Source organism: Prinia subflava, chromosome 1 (genome assembly GCF_021018805.1).
Source record: "Prinia subflava isolate CZ2003 ecotype Zambia chromosome 1, Cam_Psub_1.2, whole genome shotgun sequence".
NCBI lineage: Eukaryota > Metazoa > Chordata > Aves > Passeriformes > Cisticolidae > Prinia > Prinia subflava.
The window spans coordinates 46,607,847-46,631,833 of record NC_086247.1 but is presented as its reverse complement, the minus strand read 5'-3'; the positions used below and the strand labels follow the sequence as shown (position 1 = coordinate 46,631,833).

Sequence of the window (23,987 nt, the reverse complement as noted above, 5' to 3'; positions counted from 1 at the left end):
GCCATGAAAGGAGCACATGCCTTTTTTTTTCACTTAACATTGGTGCTCACTTTGAACACCGTGCAAGCCCATTCATCAGAAGAACTGAAGCATTCTCCTTCTTATCAGATAAATGGCATCTTGCTATTATACAAATGATTAAATCCCTCCTTGGTTAATTGTGTAAGATCTGTTCCTCTGCAGTTAAATCCCCTCTCCATCCTCCCCACTAAAACATCTGAAAAGATCACATCTGAAAATTAAAAGTGATGCAGTGAAATCGAGATGGCACAAGATATAATGCTTATATGAAAGGCAAACCTAAGGGAAAATAGTCAGGTAGAGAACATGCAGCTTTGTTTTATCATACATGGAAACGGCATGGCTAACCATTTTATAGGTAGAAAATTGAATTAGTTTCTCTGAACATCACAATGGATTTGAAAATTACATAACACAGTGAGTCATTTAAAAAAAATAGATGTATGACTGAAAATACTCCATAAAAATAAACATTTTCATTAAAACAGAATCAAAATAACTTGGTTCACAACAACAGATTTTTTTCAGTAGAAATCACAGAAAAAATATTTAAATCCACAATGAAATATATTAATATAAACTAATAAGCAAAAAAATCTCTTCGCATGGAATCGCCTGCAGAGTGTGCATTTATTCTGTAAACACTGTAACAATGATTATCTGTCCTTCCAGCTCTCAGTGGAGACTCCTGCTTTTGAAAATGTCTTGTGGTGACTTACTAAATTCAGGCTATTTCAATTAGTATTACTGAACATTAAAAATTAATTGTATTATAGAGTGGATTAAGGTTTAAATTTCAGTTCTACAGTGTGTGTGCTAGAAATGACAGCTAAAAATCAATGCTCTCTGGCCCATAATCGGAAGTTTGTACTACCAAATAGTGTGGAACTGGCGTCAGTTTTAAAAGAATTGATAGTACAATACAAGGTGTGTCTGATCTTATTCCTGATTTAAATGGGAATGCTACTCAGCTACAGTATTAAGCTAAAGAAGAAACTGAAAAAACAAAAAGCTGCCTTGCAATGAAAAAAAATGAGCTATCTTCATAAGGACGGAAAAAGTCCAAATTACAGCTCAAAATTCGTGTTTGGTATCACTGAGGGAAAAAAGACGTTTTAATGGGATGATGACTTCATTACAGAAGACACATATTTTTTTCCACATTTAGAACATGTTGTTAAAATACCACCCGGAATGGCAATTTAGGCTCCAATCTTACTTGAGAACATATACAGCCTTATTCCTCTACAAAAGGAAGTTTGCGACATTTGTTCATGGGAATAAAATCGTACACATAGTTGCAAGTTTTCAGGATCAGACCTTTTTATTACAACTTCAGATGTACCGTGGTGCCATGCAAGCCCACTCAAGACTTTTCCTGAGTGTGACAGGCACAGATACTGGTACAGAAGGGAGCTTGTAGACCTTGCAAAACTCATGCTTTGGGACACTTTTTTTTGGTCACATAGTTGTGGCAAGGACAGCACCAAAGAATGCAGACAGTAGAGCCACAGGCCAGCACACCTGGGAGCCCTGACACTGCGCAAGCCATGCAAAGAACTGGAGATTCTACGTCCACCCCCGGCAGAACACCAGTAGAGGATGTGGAATCCCCAGGCTGCAGTGGGATGGGGGACAGGAACCTTGCTATCCAATGTATCAGAAGTGATCAGGCAGTGAGGGCATGAGGGAGTGGACAATGGCTCTTTGTCCCTCCAGTAACTGTGTCAGCGGTGGTCTCCTGAGCTGCCCTGTGGCTGTAGAACACGGGACAATTTCTTCACCTCCACACATACAAAATAAATTATTATCCTACACTTTATCATCTGACTAATCAGCTAAAACTTGCCTGCATGGATGAAGGCTCTTTCTTGTACAACTAAGGCAGAAATCTGCACTTGTACCTCGCTGAAACCATGTTATGAAACTGTCACTGTAGGTTGGAAAGATTTTTGAAAAGAAAGTGTCTTTATTAAAATATTTGTAGCTTTACAATAAGAATAATTTTTTTTTACTTGAGTGAAATGAATTTTGCAGAAGGTTCCTTGTGGTCATGGCACTGGATGATAAACTGACACCACTGCTATAATTCTTTCTTTGAATGTGAACACAGTGCCAAAAGGAAAGGAAGCAGCTCGAGCAAAATAATTCTTACACTCTTCTGTATTGTAAAATGTATGGGGAATAGCAGAAAGGTAAAAAGCATGTTCCACTTGTTATAAATCTAGTATTGCTCCTGTCTGAAAGTGGTTAGCAAGAAATGTCTGTCACTTCTATCAGCAACAAACTAATTTTTTTTAGAGCAAATCATGAAGAACACTGCAAGTCATGTGAACAGACCGAGCTGGCATCACTTAAAGTACTGCAAAGCCACACAGGATACAAGAGCCTGGAATTGAACAGTCATTGGTGTGTACCTAAGAGACAAATTGATGTCCAAAATGTTTTGAAAGATCCCCTGTGCTACATGGATGTCCAACAGCAAGTTTGGTATCAAGAGAGTAAAGAAGATGGGTTGTAATAACAACAATAAAGAAATAATCTGGTGCAAATAGACCCCAAGGTGTAGTAGTCATCCCCATGCAACAATCACCCTTCACTGCAATTTAGTGATGTTGCTTCATTATAATACAGCATACAAAGGGGGCAATATTAAGGCACGCTATTTAAAGCTACAGGATCCGTGATGCCAGCTATAGCTGGTACCAAATCACAACTATAGATTAAAAAAAAAAAGTAATTTCAGCAGAGAATACTGAAAAATTAAAACTCTCCTGAAGGTGCACAAGTGTGTCATTTTTGGAAGAGTTAGCTGAAAGCCACAATAAGAGATTGACGCTAAAGACTGACAATACATTTGATAGTGTGAACCCTCAAACCCATTACAAAAGCACAACTATAACTGGTTGCACATTAACAACAGCAAAGAAAGACAAAGAAATTCATCTGGTTTAGGTAAGGGAGAAAATAATCATTTTTATATGATAGGAGAATACACAGGAATTGAGAAAGAGATTTGTGCAGAGTACAGGACCTGCAGAGTAGATGGACTTTGAAATAACTTTCAGAATTGCAGTGACAAAGAAGAAAATTCTGAATAGGAGTAAGACAACATTACTGACTCATGGAAGCCATCACAATTTCTGTTAACTCTCTTCCTGTTAACTGGTTCTGACTGGGGAAGAAATGAAGGACAATTTCTGTTGTGTGGAGCAGGTGATGTCAGGAATATCAGCTGGACAGCATCTGTGAGGAGTGCAAATACAGTAGAAGAGGAGGAACAATTTTTCTTTAAATTGCACTCTGAAATGGACAGGAAATATGAACCAAATTTGGGAGCTCTAAGGCAAGCAGCAGAATTCCCCATTAGTCAAGAGATACTAAAAAACACAAATTATTTAATAGCTTGCTATTTACAGCATAACAGTATTTTTCCTTCTGAATGTACATTAACTAATTTGTCTTGAAAAAAGTCTCTGTGGCTAAGTACTGTCTCCATTTCACATTTCAGTGACTTGTTCTAGGCTAGCAAAGAAGACAGTGGTAATGCTGGAACCACCACAGACTTGAACCCATTCTGAGTCCCATTTTGACACACTGAAATGAAAATTGTCTTTGTAGCCTGTAAAGCGAAGACGTGAAAACAGTACTTGGAAAAATGAGGAATTCCCCTCCAAACAAAAAGGAGAATGCCATAAGGCAAAAGGAGAGAGAGACCATGTAATGCTATGAAAAGTTAACTGCATTTGTGAGACATAATGGCATCAGAAAATTTAATCAAAGAGCCTTCCAAATCTGCTTTTTAAAGGTATGAACGAGAAGGATACATTTAAGAAAAAAGGGCAGCCGAAGTACATTGAGAGTGTTTCTCTTGTCAGAGAAGAAACCTTCTCCTACTGAAGCTTTAGCTTGAAGGAGACAAAGAAAATTACCAGCCCACAAAAAGACTGGCCTGGAGGACCCATCACAAGGGTTGAGAGAGATGCACATGCAGCACAAAAGCGGCAGTTGATGTAAAATACGGTAACCTAGGTGACACATCATAGAAATTAGAGTCCTATTTTCTGTCACCTAATTTATTCCCATGCACCACCATGAAGGATTTTTCCTGGCGGTACAATTCCGGTCTGTACTGCTAGGCATACTCCATCACTAGTGCAAATGCAGAAGCAGGTAAAAGTAGAGAACTTTTCCATTATTAAGAAGTATCCCTAAGAATAAGTTTTCTAGACTAGCTCTCTGCCCAAGCCTGTTTATTTCATTTTTCACTTATTTCTCTTTATTTTTCTATTGTTTTCATTTTAGTATTTTTTTAAGCTCAGATATATTTTTATCAAAAGATTTTAAGAATATCATCCCTGTAAAATCTGACTTGAAGAGTAACTGCACAGAAGGAGCGGTGTGGGTTAAAAGTTCAAATTTGGCAGGGAAATGTCACTCATCTGAAGAGATGAGTATTTAACTGCTCTGGTGAAAATTGGTTTTGATTTGATCATGTTATGACAGTTTGCAAATCACACTTTGCACTAAGTGATATTTGGGTTAGGCTTTTTAACCAAACTTCGAAGGAAAAGGAGGGCTGCATTGCCTCTGAATGTCTCATTGAATGAGGTAGTAAACATCAACATCTCCCAAGCTGTTCAATAAATTACACAGTGCTCTGCAGGAGTCTCATCTGGGGGACTTGGGGGGGTGAAGGATTTTTTTGCACTGTTATCCCATGCCTTGGCACTCGCATAGGTGTGCAATGAAAAGCAATGAAGCCAGAAGCACAGTGGGTTCATTGTGAAGGTTGCCTGTGAGAGGCTTGGGAAAAAGAGTGCCTAGCCAAACAGCTAGATATCAAGAATATACTGCTGAGGCCCTGAACTTCAACACTCTAATAAAGTGCTGTGTGAGAGAAAATTTGAATTGTGTGGCTAGACACTGGAAAAGAAAAAACAAAACAGGATGTTACAGGCATATCCTTAACTCTGGCCACTGCACATGTGCTTTATGATTGCTTTTGATTACACAAATATATTATTCCTTTTATCATTCAGTCTAATCTAAACAGGAGGCTGGTACCTTTCATCAGAAACACAGTGAATGAGGCAGTGTTTTGAACTAAGCTTTGTCCAACACACCGTGAATAGAATATTCTGTAAAGTCTCTTGGATAAATACCATAACTATCAGATTATATTCATGTAATAAAAATAATGTGTTATGTAGCTTTGCACCTTTGAGCAGGTCTCCTTCATTCTGCCCTCTGCTTCATTTCCTCTGGGGCTCCTTATAACGCCCTGAGTTGCACAATGTATTTAAACAGCAGCTTGGTTAAGAAAAAGAATATTTACAAAAAGGAATTTTTCTTCTTCCTTTCTTTCTATATGTTGAAATTACCTTTATAACTATGTTAGTTTCAGGCCACATGACAGAACTACTCATTTCTGCTCCACTGATACATTGGTGCAATATTTTTATTTGCACATTTCACTAGAAGTGTATATAATAATTTCTGCACAGTCTAGAATCCTGAGATTGAATGCTAAAGGCCTGACAATCTTGTGCATGAAAAATTTTAATTTGGCAATATTTCTGTTTCACATTTATGAATTAGGGGTTTTTAAATTTTTGTATTTCACAGACAAGCATATCTAGTTTGCTGGTTGCTGAAGCACCGGACTTAAAAGCTGAAGGACACAATAGCTAGTTCAGCTTAAATATACACATTCATACACTCATGTATAGAAGAGGGTGCATTCAATTGTAAAACAGCTTTTCTTTAAAGTAGGCATCACCATTTTATTTTACTGCTGATTTTCTACTGGCTCCACTTAAAGAAAGTACCTCTACAAGTGAAAAAGGACGTGCAGAGCATCTTTTGACCATAGACAGTCTATGAGGCATGCAAGAATAAGGATTTTAACACAAATATAATTCTAAGCTCCCATAATGGCTGAGTTGAAAGCAGGTGCTTATGGAAAGTGAGGTGGTAGCTCGGCCACTGTGCTGAGGAGATTGAAGGAGTTCCTTTCCTCAGTAAGGATCATTGAGAGTGTCACCGGTTAATTCCTGTTCTATGCTCCTCATTAGCATTACTCTCGTTTCTGGTTATCATATCCGAAATATTAAGACATAATAAGTACGAAGGTGCAGATAATTGGATATTAACCAGACCATACTTGACTGGGCAGGAGGTAGGGCCTTGCTTAAACTAATCCTGAAATGTATTAATCACCAATTAATGAATGGGTTTCAAATTCATTTCTATTACAGAACACCTCTGAGTATCTAAGCTTTTTCTAATAAAATGACTTGGAATAACAGGATAGGAGTAAGAAACACTGCAATTTGAAGCTGGTTTGAATTAATTCCCTATAGCTTGTTGTTAAGTTCATTGAAAACAATAATCCTAGAAGCAATGACTCTCTATATACAAAATATATACACACATATATATGTGTGTGTGTGTATAATAGCACTTATAGGCTCTAAATGTAGGTGCAAATGGTCATACAGATGATAAAATCGGAACAGAGCTAGTTCACTGGAGAACTGCTACAGCACTATCTGTACTTTTTCAGAGCAAATATAGCTCTTTAAAATGAGCAGGATCAGTTTTGGATGGAGGTTGCCAATTAATGATTTTCAGTGTGAAGACAGATATACATACATATCAACTTCTGTAAAAAAACAAAAACAAAAACAAACAAAAAAATTCCCTCTCTCCAGCCCAGCACAAAATGTGGTCCACACCCATCTGCTTTGTTGACCTGGGTTCTCGGCAGGTAGAAGAAGAGTAGTGAAAGGGTAGAGATCATAAAAACCCTTTACGAAGCCTGGTGGGTAGATGGGGGGGAGGGTGACAGAGAGTATAAAGCCCCAGCTTCAAATAACTTTGGTGATTTTGCACTATCATGCACCCTTAGTGCATGATACAGCAAAGTTACAGCATTAGTAACTACCTTGGCATGGCTGTACTTTTCTCAGCTAAGAGGCTAACTTGCTGCACACAGATAATCTCTAAGTAATGCTAGCTTTTGCTAACTTGGCATATCTAAAGAAATGCAAAGAGAAAAAAACCTCATCCTTTTCATTAAAAAAACACCCACACCTCTCCAAGCCCCCCTCTTTTCTTACATGTCCAGGTTAATTTTAAAATGGATGCTTTAGCATTTTTATTATTTTAAATGGGTGCTCACTACTGTACTAGGGAAAAAAGATCAGGGATTCTTATTCTTACTAATGAAGAAAATTATAACAGACATGGTTGAAGTACTATTATTCCCCTTTCTCTCTTCTTGCTGTCCTCAGTGTTATTTACATTGATGTGAATTGCAAGTAAACCAATATTATCCATCTCCCTGTTTTTTCCTTAATTTGTTGACTTTAATTTTAGTAAGTCTTAAATAAGCGCTTCCTGAAGATGAAGTAAGATATGCAAGCAAGTAGTCCTTTTATCAACAATTTTGCCAGAGAAACACACAAACATTTCAATGGCTCTTCATTAGCAAACAAATCAACAAGTGATATTTTAATGCATGACTTTATTCCATCTCTGTGGGGACCGTAGTTGAGAGTGTGATGTACAGTACAGAGAAAGGAATCATCAGCCACAATGTCCCAGGGCTCTATCCATTGAGGACTTCTCAGCCTCTGCTTAAAGAGTGCATTTAATTGACTGATAGACAGTAGCTTCTTTGTTCACAGAAGACAGCGAAGTAATGGCAGCTTGAAAATCGTACCATCTACAGGATCTCCTGAGACTAGTAACAGGGGGATATGTGTCAGGAATAAATAAATAATCTAATTATTAAGCCACTTCCTGTCAAGTTAACTCCAATTTGTTGGCTTTTGAAGGCAACAAAACGAGGCATTTTTCCTCATTATGCTTCTCTTTTTATACCACTGGTAATCACAGGCGGATTAAAGGGTGCCTGATTGGTTTTTTTGTCAAGGAACTGAGAAGCAGCCAACAGTACAGAAAAACAGAGTTGGGGTTAGAGGAAATTTCATGCTTGTCTCCTTTCCAGCTCCCTAACAGCCCACACTGCTGCCCCATACAGTGCTGCCAGCTGTACAGCAAATGTGTGCCCCTCCAACGGCGGCCTACCAGGCCACAGGCTCCATCCTGAGAGCTGTGAGATACCTTGCAATCTTGGCAGGTAGCTACTGCTGTCATAGGCATAATTCTAAAGGTGACCTACGAAACCCCGTCAGCTCACCGAATGCAACAATACGAGCAGCTCAGGCTCGACACCCACTCTCCATATTGGCTCCTTTTGTTGCGCTTCCCGCGTTTACATAGCGGGGAGAAGCCTTGGGATGAGCACCCCCGAAGAATCGGAGGCCTCCCCGCTCAGAACAGGGGCAGTGTGGAAACATGATGGTGAGGCTGCCCTCGGTGCTGACAGCCAAATGCAGCCGAAGGAACGTGCTATGGCTCCCGAGAAAGCCCACGGTGCAAATGGTCAGCAAAGAACAAAAGGAAGGCAGACACCCTGCCATTAATTCAGCCTGTGGTGCCTAAGTGTCGACACGCACAGTGTATCACTGCCACGGCTCGGACGAGACTCTTACGGCAGGTGGAGGGTAGGGAACGACTTTCATACTGCCTGGCACTGCTTTTCCATAGCGTCCTGTTCATCCAGTGCTATTCATGCCACAGGCACTTTTGCAGGAAAATCTAAAGCTTCCATGCACTTTGCTTCATTTCCTTACAGGATGAACTCCAGCCTGAATTGTGGACATTTTTCAGATGCCTATCTTTACTATTACTACTAATATTATTTAACAATATGACAATTGCATTCTATTTTCTTAAAATTTTTGAGTCCAAGGTTCAAAGCCCCCCATTCCTCACCCCCCCAACCCCCCCCCCAAAAAAAAAAAAAAAAAAAAAAAGATTCATGGTTGTTTGCAGACTGTGTCTTGGCTGAACCATTTGTGATTTTACAAGCCTGGAGAGCTTTTCCTGAAAGCTATTTCAAAAAGCAAGGAGCTGTTTCTGCTTCAAACCCCTGAAAGGGAGTGCCAGCTCCAAGCAGAACAGCTCAGTAGGGAAAGCCAGCACCTGGGGACAGGGGGTGGCAGGGATGGGGCACCCATAGCCCCAGTAGATGACACACAGAACCTGCAGCCCAGTGAATGGTGCTGCTGGAACGTGTGTACAGCTGCCTTTGCCACTTCGGAATACATCCTGAATTTTTCGTTAAATTGCGCAGATAATTAAAGCCTCTTCATATTTACAGTCTGCTTCATTGGTACCATGAATTCTGTTTTCAGTTACTGTCTGCAAATTCCCTCCCCACGCAATTTCATACTAAGCAATAACACTTCATTTTACATAAGTTTTATCTGATGTCCCCATACAGAGCTGCCAGCTGTACAGCAAATGTGCAGCTCTCAAACTGAGGCCTACTAGGCCACAGGCTCCATCCTGAGATCTGTAAGGCACCTTGCTGTCATTGGCAAGCGTTCCCTGCTATCGCCGCTACCATCGCTCCACACCACACACAACTTAAAATCATCTGATTATTAGAATTTGTGGTCCACACTCCATTTTATCCTTTATTTAATCTATCCCCAGATCACACATTTGTTTAAATGTTTTGGCTGGTTTACAAATCATGCAGCCATCTGCACAGTAGGTGTGACACCATTTTTTAGACAAAAGTTACATTACAAAACAACAAAGATAAAGTCATTTGAAATGCTTTGGTGTTTGTTATTCTGCCTGGCTTGCTTGGACCAACTCTAAGAAATAAATAGAATTATCTGTGTAAATCGATGAACATCTATGAAAAACAACACCCAGCAGAACGCAGAGCTTGCTCCATTACCTACGTTAATATCATGACAGCTGAGGAGAGATGACCTGGCCCACTTCTCATCTCTCCTGTACAGATGGCTATTAAAGAGAAAGTATCCCTTTTGTATGGTCCATGCAGAAACCCTTTATGGGCTTTTCAAATAAGCCAGCATTGCCCACAGGAGAGTAGCTTCCTGTTAGTATTAAACAGCCCAGATTTTGCCTATTTTGTAACCCACCTCCTCATGAAATAAACCTACGTTTTCTAGGATTTAACTCCAAATGCTGATTTTCCTGGGTATTTCAAGTCCTCATTTTACAGACAAGGTGACAGAGTTTCCTCTAACTTTTATACAACTTCTTGTCAGCTCTGCCTGTAAACAGGAGATTTCCAGGCATTCAAATGCTTTCCTGAAGCTAAGAGGGTATGATCACTCTCTTCACTATAAACTGACAATTTCCATTTTTTACTACTCAAAAACCAGTGAAAAGAGGCTAACAAAAGGAAGTCTTCACTCCCTTTCTCCTCTAGTGTGTAGATTTATATCTTTGGATCGTTTTTCTCCAAATCTCATCTAAGAGGTACTTTACAATATCAGATTTACTGTAGAGCGATCAAACTGACCTTCTGAAGATGCATTACTTGAGGTCAACATGGTGCAACAAGTATTAGTTGCTCAGCACAGCTTTCTGCATAAGTGAAAGGAAAATCATGGGATTTTAATGACCTTAGGCATTAGATAAATAATAGAATGTGTGAATGCCACATGCTATTACAACCATACAAGAATTTTCTTGGGCTGATTTCCAGAAAGCTGATTTTTTCCTTTGTCTTGACATCAGTGATGCTGCCCACAAGTACCATAATGTACACTGCACAAATGTGAGTCCAATAAGATTATTTATTTGCATAGGTTTATTATGCATGCAGTTAATGCATGCATAATGCAAACACGCACATCCGCACTACACACAAGCATATATACATATTATATAACTGTCACTGAAAAATATCAAAAATCATGAGTTGCACTAAAGTCTGTCTTTACATTTTCTAATGGTTACATACTACTTGTTATTTTAAAACATAGCTGTAAAATTTCTTTGCAGAGAACTTAGAATATTAGATCACATTTTCTAGATACCCTTTTTAAACTCCAATTGTTTCAGCACAGATTTGGTTACTTGGGATTTGAGGAAGCATTTATTTACTGGTGTAAACTAGAATTTCTCTTGTCAACTGCAGGATTGCTTCATCCTGTTTTCCCATTTGCTTTCTAACTTTAGTGCTCAGTACCCTTTTTTCCATTCCCTTCACTTCCTCATCCTGCTCACACCTGCTACCCTGCTCAATGCCACATAACATCCTTCACTTAGAAACAAACTCTCCACAACAGACTTCACAAAACAGGTTTTATACACGATGCTGAAAAGATTAAAGAAAGGTCTGTTTACTTATCAAAAATGACATATTTAGAAACTGTCAAAAGCAGAGTTTCAAGAAGGTACTGAATCCTTCCCCTTTGCTCCCCAGCTCTTCAGAGGGGCAGTGGTTCTTGCTATGACACTGGGGCTTGCTTTCTCTATCAACAAAAGTAGCAGCAAACTACAAAGACTGTGGCTGTTTCCCCCTTTTATCATTTTCTTTGTCAGCCTGATCAGTCCTCAATGGTAAATGTGCTGCTCTGTTGTGCACAGCCAGCGGCTCGCAATTTGCTCACTATGTTTCATGAGACAGTTGTTTGTGGCTGTTTGGAACACATTTACCTCTTTGGGGATTTATGCGCTAGTTGCAATGCCAACCGCCATAGTGATAGAAATTTCTTTCTAACTAAAATAGATAATTAGAAGCTGGTAATTATTGGTCAAGAATTATCAGAGTGAAAAAAATTAAGCTCTTCATAAATAGTTCTTGGCAATGTCATCTCTTTACATTATCTCATGCCTAACAGCACTTTACTCAGAGCACTTACAAATTTACACTACTGCTGTTGAGCCCCATAATTTTATATGGAGTAATTCCTTTCCTGAACTCCCCCAATTCTGAGCCATGCTGTACATGCATGTGCTCAAAATCCTAGGCAGCTGCTACAGCAACTGTTTAGTCCATGTACAATGAACTGCATCAGGTACTACAGATGTAAAGGAATCAGCTGAAGATGAAACAATGTTTAGCATGTCTGCTTAAAATAACAGTTAAAATAATAGGAGGAGCAGCGGAGTGCCTCAAACAGAACAATGGCAGACTTTTTTCCTATTCTCTCAGGTCAAATGCCAGTTGTAAACTATGTGATGAAAACAAAGGAATGCCAGAAAGCTTCTTTTCCACAGTCACTGTGTTTCCAGAAGTGGAATTTTCTCAAAGAAAGCTGCTAAAAGTGCTATGTATTCCACTCAGATAAAAAAAAAAAAAGTAGTAGAGGAAAGAAGACAACTGAAGAAATACCATTTATGCTGACACTTTCAAAACCCATATGAAACCTGGATTTATGTTTTCTCCTTTCCCACCCAAAAGCTGGAAATTTTTTCACCCACAAATTTCAATACACACATCAACAGACAGGTCTTCATTTGGCACTCTAGTTATCCAAACAAAAGTATATGCCTACAACTAGGTCCAAAATAATGCCAAAACACAGGGTGTATTTAAAAATCCCCACACCATGCCTTGCTTTCTGCCTGCTAGCATCCCCTAGTCTAGCCTGATTCAGTGTGTCGTTTAAGCTAACACGAGGTCTGCTTGATGAAGCACAGTGTCTGAAAATGTGTGGACAGATCTGGCAGTCAGAACTCTCAAACTTTAGCTCACTTAATGAAAGCAAGGGATTCCACTTCTATGCCTCTTTGTCCTCATCCATTCAATGGAAAAGGCTTACTGCCCTGTCCCGTCATGTAGATGTTGGGAAGACTCAATGAAAGGCTGCAGAACCGTTCTAATACAGAAAGTTCTAGAAGTAGTAAACGTGTAGTTACTCAGGGAAAGCTGCCCCCTTTTTATTACGTAACTTGTACAATGTAAATTGCATTGTTGTTAAAGATACTAAAGGTTTCACTTCACTGGGTCATCGGCAGATTTTATTTTCCATTAGGTGGCATAATCCCTCTTGTTGAATTGATTGAATTGTATAATAAAATCTGTAAAAATGCTATATGCTCTCCTAACAAAGAAGAGTAAGAAGCTTTTCAAATAGCCTCTAATCCTTCTTCCCCTGCTAAATGTCTAGTTGAGATGATATTTGATTAGACAAAATCACACACATACATACAACCTAAAAATACCTACCCTCAGTGGAGCTATTTTAGCCAACAAAGTAATTCCAGTTGCCTTATTTAAAAGTCTAAGTTTCACACTGGGGTTTTATAAGTATAGCTTTGCCTCAGTGACCTTCCATAATGCAACTTCTGTCTGTTATGATGTTAGCAACATGAACTCAGTTTACATCCTGGGATCATGTTCAAGGGGCACAGTGATTAGACGGGACACCATCAACTTTTCCAGTCTTTCAAACTGCATCATGATGTTGAGCAGCAACTATTTCCCTCAGCTGGCTGAGCATTATTTCTATCAGTGGTTCCCACCCATTTCTGAGTAGAGTTTGGCAGACGACTGTCCAGTTTCATATTTGTCCCACGTCCCAGGTGCCTCCCCTTTCCTCTTTTCTCTGAATTATGACTATGGAGTTCTTCAGGTAAGAAGACACTACATCCATCAATAACCACAACACAGATAATGGGAAATTTTACTATGAGAGGAAATAACAGTTCCTGACACTGTGCAATGATGTCTGTAAAGGCATTTATTGCCCCTGCATCTGATCAAGGGATTATCACACCATTCCACTTTTAACTCCTGCCTTGCCACATTACCTTCCCCCTCTCTAGTATATAAACTCCTTTCTTTGTGTCTTCCTGAAGCTTCCTTACTTTCCTTTTCCCATACATCCTGTTCTGCCAATCACCTACTAGGAAATCAGGCCAAGGAGACGCATTTTATCAGATACATGTAAAAAAGGAAGGGACCAATGTCTTTAGGAAACCTTTTTTTTTTTTTTTTTTTGTTTAACGTGTTGTGTCAACAAGCCAATATTCACTCCACTACTTAATAATCTACATATTGATAGGCATGCAGGTAACCACAGGTATATATTATATACACTCACACAAATGTGTTTGTGTGCATGTTTTCTGTATTATGTGTAAATAGGACAAGAATACCTACAGATGGACATAAACTAAAGCTGGTTGAAAACAGCTTGATGTGATCCCTTGAACCTTTCTCTCTAGACAGAACGTGGTCTTGGAAAAAGGCCTGTGAACAATGAAATAAATTATAGGGCAGGGGGGAGAGTGAAATTAGAAAGATAGCTAAGGAAAAAATCCAATTAGTAGTGAGAAGACTAACAGAATAGGAGATCAGAAATTATTTTTCATTGTGCTTCAATTCCGAGGTCACATTCAAAACTCTCCAGAACGCTGCTATTCCTTTCACTCCACCCCAACACAAAATCCCCTCGCATTTGTTTAATCGAGGCTACATCATTAGGAGCTGCACTGTTAAGTCTGGCAGTGCAGATAAGAATCTTCCACTGAACACAGATTACCACACGCATGACCGGCAAATCTCCCTGCATGTTTTGCAAGCTCCTTTATTTCACTGTGAAGATTTTATATTAAGCACGTTTAAATCTGTGTCACTATGGTTATGTCATGAAGTAATATCATGCATGATTAGATAGAACACAGACAAAACAATTAAATGTTTTTTTTTAAAGATTCTCTTTTTCATTCAACCTCATCCAGCTTTAAGAAATTAAACACAGGCAGTTAATAGCTCCGTTTAAGAAAATATGTTTTTTCAGATCTGCAGGGTGAAGCCAGCTAAATGGATTTGTCCTGCTTTACTGACTCTCTCCCCATTTTGCTCCTCCCATTTTGACTCTTTAATAAAGCTCATCCAGAAAATAGAGGGAAAAATAAATCTGAGTATTTAATGAAATAAGTGAGGTTCTATTCTAAAAATGCGAGGCACCTGGGAAGTGGGTATCAAGCAAACACATCATCTGTTCCAGCATCATCCCTTACAAACAGTGTCCATATTCCCTGTGAAGTTTCAGCATCACTATATGCTACAATTAAGAACATTTCAAACACTGGACTCAAATAAAACAAAAGAAATGGTGAGTTCTGTTGTTAGTACCCTACTTCTAAATTGCGTTACTGGCACAGACTGAATACTCTGAAGCAGTTCAAATTATCTCCTACCCAAAAACACAAGATACCAAAACAAAGGCTTAACCTAACAGGTAAATTGCTCGTCTCCTTCACAAAACCAGTTTATCATTTCCATTTATTCATTTTTATGAAAAATATAAGGTGTTTATGCTCTAAATGTGTAACAACCTAAATAAAGTACCCACAGAAATGGGCCACTAAATTTTGGCAGATAACTTTCTTTTACAGTGCAGCCAAATTGCTAAGTGTTCACAGAAGAAATCTGCATGCTACCTCAAAAGAAAAGAAAGAATTACCACCAAACTGGAAAGTGGAAAAATCAAGCAGATTCTCTTCTGTTGGATATATAATTACTAGCTTCTATACCATATTTTTTGGTCTGTGCTTTGTAAGATTTTCTGCTATTTTAGCAAGAAAACCAGGGTAAGGGAAGCAGAAGTAAAAAATCATTACTATCCATCTCTGTTTTGAAACGTGAAATTTGGAAAAAAGACTAAAAAACCACAGTAGACAATCCTGGCAATGTTATCTTATTAGTGAGCAAATGATGTGCTTGATAAATTTAATTGGCTGATAGAACTCTTAGTGCTATTACTGAGTAGTTACCAAATTAAAAACATTATGGGTAAACCTAAGGGAATCAGCAAATAATAGGAAAATATGAATATCAAAGAAAAAGCAGCTTTTGTTTTATTCCAATTTACAACTGTAACAGCTTTGTAAACATCAGGATTCAGGAATCCTAAAAGACTTTTTTTAAATGTCTGCACCTTAAAGAGTGTATTCCATTACTGTATACTATAATTCCTTACTTTTTCAAATAATTTATAGTATTTAATTGTATACAGATACACTCAGGATTTTTTTCCAGACTGCTCAAACATAACAAACAATACTATTTTATGGCCATTTGAATTATTTATGTTTCCTAATGACAAAAACTCACCAGTTCTGATTTTGGTACTGAGGTGCTTGAGAAGTACACAGTAGTGTCATTACCATAATAACTTCTGAAATTAAAACCTGTCTAAAACTCTACGGAAAGCTAACATCCAGTTCATTAACTATTCCTGTTAGTTTGTTTTCAATAATGCAAAAATGATTAGAAGTTTAATTTGCTAATCACCTGTGTTTTGACTGGCAGTGGATATATAATTCTCTGCAGAAGTCTAAACTAGCCCTTGCAGAAAATAAAATATGCTAATGCTTTATCAAGTTTAATAATATGAATAAAAAAATCAATCATGCCTAGGTTAATCATTGATGGATCCACAATTAATTTCTCCTTAATTCTGTTTAATTTTAGAGACAATGGTGATAACGAGTAAGAAAAATGGGTATTTGTCTTTGAGAAGTTTTAGTGCTCACTTACCAATCATGTGGTTTGCAACATGAACCTGGATATCCCACTCATTGTAGAAAACCATCTGACATTTGATGCACTGGTAGGTCTTCTTCTAAAGAAACAAGGGTAGATAAAATTTACTGAAACATACAATTGTAATAATTTCATTATAACTCAAAATACCAAGTTCACAGGGGTCATTTAATGCTCTCCAGCAATGCTTTCATTAAGGCTTAATTATTAATATTAAAAAAATAACACTCTGTAGATTCTGTAGTACCTTTCATTTGAGTTTTCTGAAAGTTGGTAGAGATTGCTGTCAGCTTCCTAACTCCATGGACATGCCAGTATTGCTAGAACATCAGTATCACACTCATGGAAGGCAAAATGGAATGAGGATACACGGGATGTAAGCCAAACAACGCTGAAATCAATGTGGGTCCTTCATTTTACACCAATGGATTAGATTCACTACAGAACAAGGGAGAAGCCAGGAAAAGAACAGAGAAATGAGAAATATGCTTCTCTCATTTTCAGTGGGGCTGCAGAATCTCCTCTGCACCACACATTTTAAATGGCCCATTAGGCTGCCATTTCTCAAGGAGGAAAACCTCCCAGCTAGTCTGGACAAAAAGTTCCTGTATGAGGGCAATTGTTTCAATAATATCTATTGGCAAGCCTGTACTAAAACTGGGAAGCCTGACTGGAAACTAGCCAGAGACCATGCCTTCTGGCCACATTACATTGTGCTTGACTTACTTAAAAATCATGGGATATACAGCTCAAATTTCATTATAAACCAGGAAATGCATTACTCTGCTCAGTTTGGTCCACAGAACACGTTTTTAATTTCTGTCTTGATGTCTTTCAAAAGATCTGCTCTTTCACTTTTACTACAAGGTATATTACTTGTCCAAGACATTTCAACATTCTAAAAATGTAACTGCATTTGCTGTCATTATTTTTCTAGATCTGAATTTGCCAGAGAGTTGATATTGGAAAGCATTGTTTTAAAAGTGAAAACTAAAAGTGTATTCAAAGTAAGCTTTAGTTTTTCCTTCTTAAGACTTAAAATCTGCAATTATCCAGGCATCTAATGAGACAAGTCAGATTCATAAAATTATTCAACTGCGTAATTGTAGTATCAAGGACTCAAGTCCTAACGTAACAGTCCTGAAGAGCTCAATTCAATTGTTTTGAAGATGCAATGAAGTCAAGGTAAGCCCTGAACTGCCACATCAAGGCAGTAACTCAAAAGACACACATCTTTCTGTACAGCCACAGGCACCTTGCCTACATCAGCAAAAAGAAGAAGAAAAAACCACAGAAAAACACATATTTTTTTAAAAAAAATGTAAAGTCACAAGAAGCTGGCACAGATGTATTAAATTGCAGATTTGCCATATATTAGTTGGAGAAGAAAGAAGGTCCACTGGATAACGTGCATCAAAAATATAGCCTCTCTTGTATATATTTGACTTGTGAAGAGTTTTATGCAGTTGGTATTATCAATTATATTTTTAAAAGGTGTTGGTTTTTTTACCTAGCTCCAAACAGTAATAAAGACTTGCTGGATTTTTTATCAGCATCTAAATTTAGATGCCCTGTCCCAGACAGATAAAGTGCCCAGCTATTAAGTATCTTTCTACTTCAAGCCTGTAGGCAGGAATATAAAGACTTTTCAAAAATACGTTTTTATGCCTTTCCATGTTAACTGAAAAATTAGTGACTACTCAAAGTCAGCTCTGAAATTAAGTGCTCCTGTGGGCTCCTCTTTACAAATCTCCCATTGCTTTGCATACACAGAGGCTATTTTAATTTTCTCAATGACAGTAAAATGTGCTGTGTCTCTTCATGATGGAAACAATCATAAGCCTTTTTTGCTGATTTTCATTTAAATTAACCTTAGTTTTTCAATATTTAACCAAGTTAAATCATTATGTAGACAACCAAAAATCAATGGACACCCAGAAAACAAATCTATTTTGACTTAGTGTTACTGTTACAATTTGTAAAACCAGCTGTTTCTAAAGATAAAATACCTTTTTTTTCCCTCCTTGTGACAATACTGATAATATTGGTAAAAAATCAGATTCAGTTTAAGGATTTCCTATTATTTGTTGGTAAATTTAGCCTTACTGCACTACACCTAGATCTAGCAAAGACCTCTAAATAATGACAGTCACAACCAAGGATTTATTATGCTAAGCTCTTTACAAGATGCTTTTTGATGCTGACATATAGAACAACAATATTGCATAAATAACAATCACTCTCCCTTTTTTTTTAAAATGCTGTTTCCCTTTAGAACTAGTTAGAAAATATTTCTTACTCCCTGATGACTGGCACTATGTACTGTTTATTAGCATACCCCTAGCATTATTCCTGATATGTGACTTTGTTGAAAAACAAAGAAACATAAATGTAATGTCTGGTCTTTTCTCTTGTTAGCAGAGCAATGCAGAGTGTATGTCAAGAATTGTCAGCAAAATTATGACTGATGTACATAAAGACAACACATACAAAGGTTGGGGATTTTTTGAAGTCAAATGCTAAGAAGTAAAGTGATTTGACAACAACAAAAAATAATAATTTACTAGCACTTACTAGCCTGTTCAAAATGATCTGACATATTTGCAGAATCACACAGAGTTTTTCTTTTTATCATGAAGGGAAGATTGTTTTTGTGACTGCTGCTTTATCAAGCACTAGTTCTTTTTTGTTTGCAAGCATACTCTAAAATGTTGACATCAACTTTTATTAGCTCAACACACACTCATCTCAAAGTTCTAAACTTGTGCATGATTAAGTTTTTATTTTAAAAGTACACTCAATAAATCCCATTTACTCCTAGATTTTCAAAGTGATCAAACCCAGTCGTTTTCACACCATGTTGAACAAACCCCACATGCTTATTTCTGTATGTTTCACATTTTAAGGAAGTCTTTCTTTGCTGCAAGTTACATATTAGTCTCACAAGCTTCATCAGAACCACAGGACTCATAACTGCTCACAGGAGTTCCTGGGTCCTGATGAGCTTCACGGCTGATCTCAATTCCCTGCTAGAGGGAATGAATAGAAATGGGGGGAGACCCAGCCCCTCCTCACACTGTGTTCCCAAGAAAGGGGAAACTTGGGGGAAATTAAAATGAACCTCAAACAGAAATAAACCCTGAGGTACTGCAGCTCCATGCCCCTTCCCAGGATAGGAAGGAAAGAAGCCTTGCAGCACTTGTGTGACACACCACAGAAGAAAAATTGGATTGTGACTCAAGGAGGCATTTGAATTTCTCTTGAGTGTCACCAGCCTTCGCAGTGCAAGATGGCTCTAAACAGAGAGGAGCTCAGGGCTGTGGCAGCAATTCTTGTCTTGTCCTGCTGCAGATGTTTGCAGCAGGGAACCCTTGCTGAGCGCCCTTGTCCCTCTGCCCAAGCCACCAGCTTGTGGAGGAATCAGAAAGACAGAGCAGGCACCCCAGGCCCTGCTGCTCCAGCTCACAGCCCTTAGCCCATTCCACACAACAATGAAGAGTGGACAGCTGAAGGCACTTACACCCTAACCTGCCACAGCTGCTTTTCCCAAAGGACACCTGTCAGTCTCCCGAGGCAACAGAAGAATGACAATATTGTAATTCTTCACTAAAAACACAGAAAAAAGCTGACATGTATTTCCTGTAAGAGAATAATTTCAAATCAGCAAGGGTGGGCCACGGAATGCTCTTGCCAGTACATTTCCATGTGGACTCGGACAGGACCAGTTTAGTAAATGGACAAGATGCAACACGTTCTGAACTGTGCTGTCTTGCAAAAGCTCCCAGAGATTTGTTCCAGAGGAGAAAGGCACATGGGATTAAGAAAGTGGTTTAACTTTTTCCTTCTAGCATTATTATTATTATTATTATCATCATCATCATCAAGATCATAATCAGCTCATATTTTAATAAAAACTCTCCAGTAATGCTCCCTCACTGAACCCCCTCCTGCCAAGAACCTAAGTGCCAATTTGTCTCCTCCATGCTGAGTGTAAATCTGAGGCCCAAATCGTTCCTGGGACCATTCAAAACCACTGTAAAGGAGTAACTGCTTGGACAAATGTCTCACAAGAGCATTGGGTGCCTGTTGCATTCCTGTTTTCACAACCATTTTTAAGCCTTCCAGCATTCAAATCTTCTCTGTGACTTCATTTAAAGTGCCTTGGATTAGGCATATACATGTGTCTCCCTAACCTTTTGAATAATTAATGTCACCTAGACCTTTAATTATTGTCCCAATCATCACTTATCACTCCGCAGTTTTCTGAATTTCTTTTCTATAAAGGTGCCCAGAGTGTCCATGTTGTGTGAAATGAGACTTTGCTCATATATAAGTAGTCCAGGAATAGGAACTTTCAATTGGTACTTCAATTCTCTGCACAGAATTTTATTTGCTTTGCTTTTATATATAAGGCAAAACAACTAACAACCACATTAATAGAGGATTTACAGTTCTATTCCATTCAGAAATGCTTCAAAAGTATGCACAGTATACTTTTGTGTAGACTTCTGTGCCCTGTGACTGAGGTACTGATACATTATTTTTTTTCTATTCCCTAGCCTCATTATATTACTTGAAAATGAACTGCATATGCTACTTTATTGGCTCATGCTCCACCTCCTTGTCAAAATCATTCAGTATTTTATCACCTGCCTATTTTGTTCTGACATTTCTCCAGTTTTGTACTATCAGGGAATTTCATCACCTTTTACTTATTCTTTCTTCCAGACTGCTGATATGCTGCATAAGTTCAACAAAATTGGTGCACATAATGATTCTTAAGGCTTTCCATTATTTACACCCCTCCAAACCAACCTGCTTCAATTCACAAGACTCCTATGCTTTCCATACCCAAGATCGTGTTTCTTTTCTTTTTTAATCAAAGAAAGTATCTCTCCCTACGCCGTACTTACTCACCCAACAGATTAGTCTTTTGTGCTATGCCGTTTCAAAAGCTTTGCTAAAATCCTGGTAAATCATGTTTATAGGCTTCTCTGTCAGCACTTGTGGCTATTCTCTCGAAATACTCTTTATTGAAAATTTTAAGCATGATCCTCCCTCTGTGAATCTTTGCCCTCTGTCCTTCATTAAATCCAAACTTTCTTCTATCATGTCTTCAATTAGCCTTCCCATTCTGTTTCTCACTGTTTAAATAAAGCTCACAAACCAGTAACTTCATGCATAAGCCGTATATTCCCTGTTAAATGTTTGTTTAGTGGCCTTTTCCCAGGTTGTTGATGCTTCTTAAAGACTGCAAGTTTATCTGCTTAATGTTTCCTTTTATTTTCAGCTCCTTTCACTGAGAATTTTGGAATGGATATTTTTGCAAGTTATTTATTGTATATTATACTCCATTATATTCCCTCTAATCTGTGCTTCATTCTTCTCCATGGGGAGGATATGCCACTAGCTCAATGACAAGCATTTGTTTAACAGTACTGGTTTCCTTGATTACATGTACCATTTCTGGATCTTCTCTACCCATGCCCCTTTTAATTGAGTACTTATTCCCTATATGAAATAACCAAAATATCATTTATAGCTTCTAATGCATGGCATCTACAGTCTTAGGCTTGCAGGCATCCCTAGTTTGTTCTATGTGCCTTTACCACTTCTCTTCCGTGCTCTATCAAAAATGGTTTTGATGTGTACCTGTTACCCTACCAATAACCTCCTGTTTACACCTAATTACATTATTTGCCCTTGTCACACTACTACTACTTGAAAGGGACTTTCAAGGCTTTTTCCCCTCAGTTTTAGCACAGACTGAGTGTATGGATCAATGACACAGCTGAGACAACCCGCTGTTGTCAAAAAAGTGATACCACACCTCTCACATCCTCTAATTCCCTTCTCCCATATCAGTCATTCACTCAGTTTCCCTCACATGAAGGATGGAGTTAATTCAACCTTTTAAACCGACAGAACAGTAATCTGACAAGAGAAAGTAAACAGCATCCAAAAAATCATATGAAAGTAACAAGTTAAGACATTTAAAACTTGCACACTAACTACGGCTATTAGCCAGTGCTAACCCATAATGCTGCCAAATGATTTTTTTTTTACATCATTATTTTATTAAGCATTAGCAGTGTGCTTGGCCCTTCATGATACACAAGAGCAACCATGGTCCTAGCTTTGTCCATTTAGCCATTTTTCATCAGAGGTCAGATTAATTTTGACAGTGCCTTAATTGAGGATTTCTTTTCTATCTTCTTGGATGCTTATTTTGTCAACCTTAAGCCTTTTGAAAACTAAGCATATGTTAGCCAGTTTCACTGCATAGTTAGATATTTATCTTGCTTATGGGGCACTGTCATCTTGCTTTTTTCTTTTTAATTGACTAATTACCAACTCTTGCAATTGTTCACACCAACCCCATAAATCAGTATTTCCTGGTTACTTTAAAAAACATGTTCATGGAGAATTTATGAGTATTTTTCTGTCCTGTTTTCATTTAGCAGGGTCTTAAGTTATAATAGGGTCTGACTGTACATGCCTGTGGAAGGAATACAATCCCATAACGTAAGCAAAATGTAAAATGGAAATAAACATTATTTTTTTCTCATTTCTTATTGCATACAAATAATACATTGCATACAAATAATAGTTACTTATTGCATACAAAAAATATATTGAGTCAGAAATACAAATGTTCATGTTAGCAGTCTTCTCTGTTCTTGAATTCATGGTTTGCTGTTCTGTCTTTTACCTTTATTCTGGATTCTGTATTTAATCATGTCTGTCTTCAACGTCTCTTAGTTAAAAACCTTTCCCTCCCCTTGCTGACGAAGAGCATTAGCTTGCAAAGTCTCACATCCCCACACAGAAAAAAAACCCCATCTTGCCACATTTAAAAACTGCATTTCTTCCCTTTGAGATCTTAAATCCTTTAACTCTCTCTAGGCCTTTCAAACTCAGTACTGAAGTGAAATACCTGTCAGAAAAGTAACTCTAAAACCTGTCAGCACATTGCTATATATTTATTTTCTCTCTCAATTATTTCATATCAGGCTTACCTAGTTTATGAATAAAAACAGCTTCAAGTATTGTGGATTTGATTTGGAATCTAAAAAGCAAATACACCTCTTTCTGTCTTTCTGTCTGAGGGCCTGATTCTGGGTGAGGCTGAGTCTGAGCAGTGCACATGTAAGTGCTGAGCAGCGCTTAGGAATTTGGGGCTGTGTCAGCAACTGAACTTTCTGTCAGCATCCCACCCCTTTCTGTCCCCTTACACTGCACTTAAAACCAAAGGCGATGGCCACCCTGAGACCCTCTGAAGCCCTGGAGCCCCAGATCCAGAGGCATCTCAACCCTCAGCATCTGTGCCAGAGCTGTTATGTGTCCACAGACATTAAGGAGGAACTATGACCAATGCCACGCTGATAATTCTGCAGATGAAGTGGCATCAAAGCTCAGGCAATAGAACATGACTTGGCAGGTCTGAGACTCAAAAAGCTGATATCCTGAGTAAGCTGATTTTTTTTTCCTCTTTTAAAGTTGTTTTTTTTGGTTTGGTTTTTTAAAAAAGGCATACTGAGACAGACTGTCATTCAATAAA

At 38.2% G+C, this 23,987-nt stretch overlaps 1 protein-coding gene across 11 annotated transcripts in view; it reads right to left on the bottom strand.

Annotated features, from left to right (window-relative positions):
• Positions 1-23,987, bottom strand: part of ZNF521 (zinc finger protein 521) — a 230,549-nt gene that overhangs the window by 100,787 nt on the left and 105,775 nt on the right. For all 11 annotated transcript variants that reach the window (XM_063395258.1, XM_063395282.1, XM_063395195.1 and 8 more), the window contains one exon: positions 16,421-16,505. In XM_063395258.1, the coding sequence (XP_063251328.1) occupies positions 16,421-16,505 (85 nt within the window). The remainder of the gene's footprint in view (positions 1-16,420; positions 16,506-23,987) is intronic.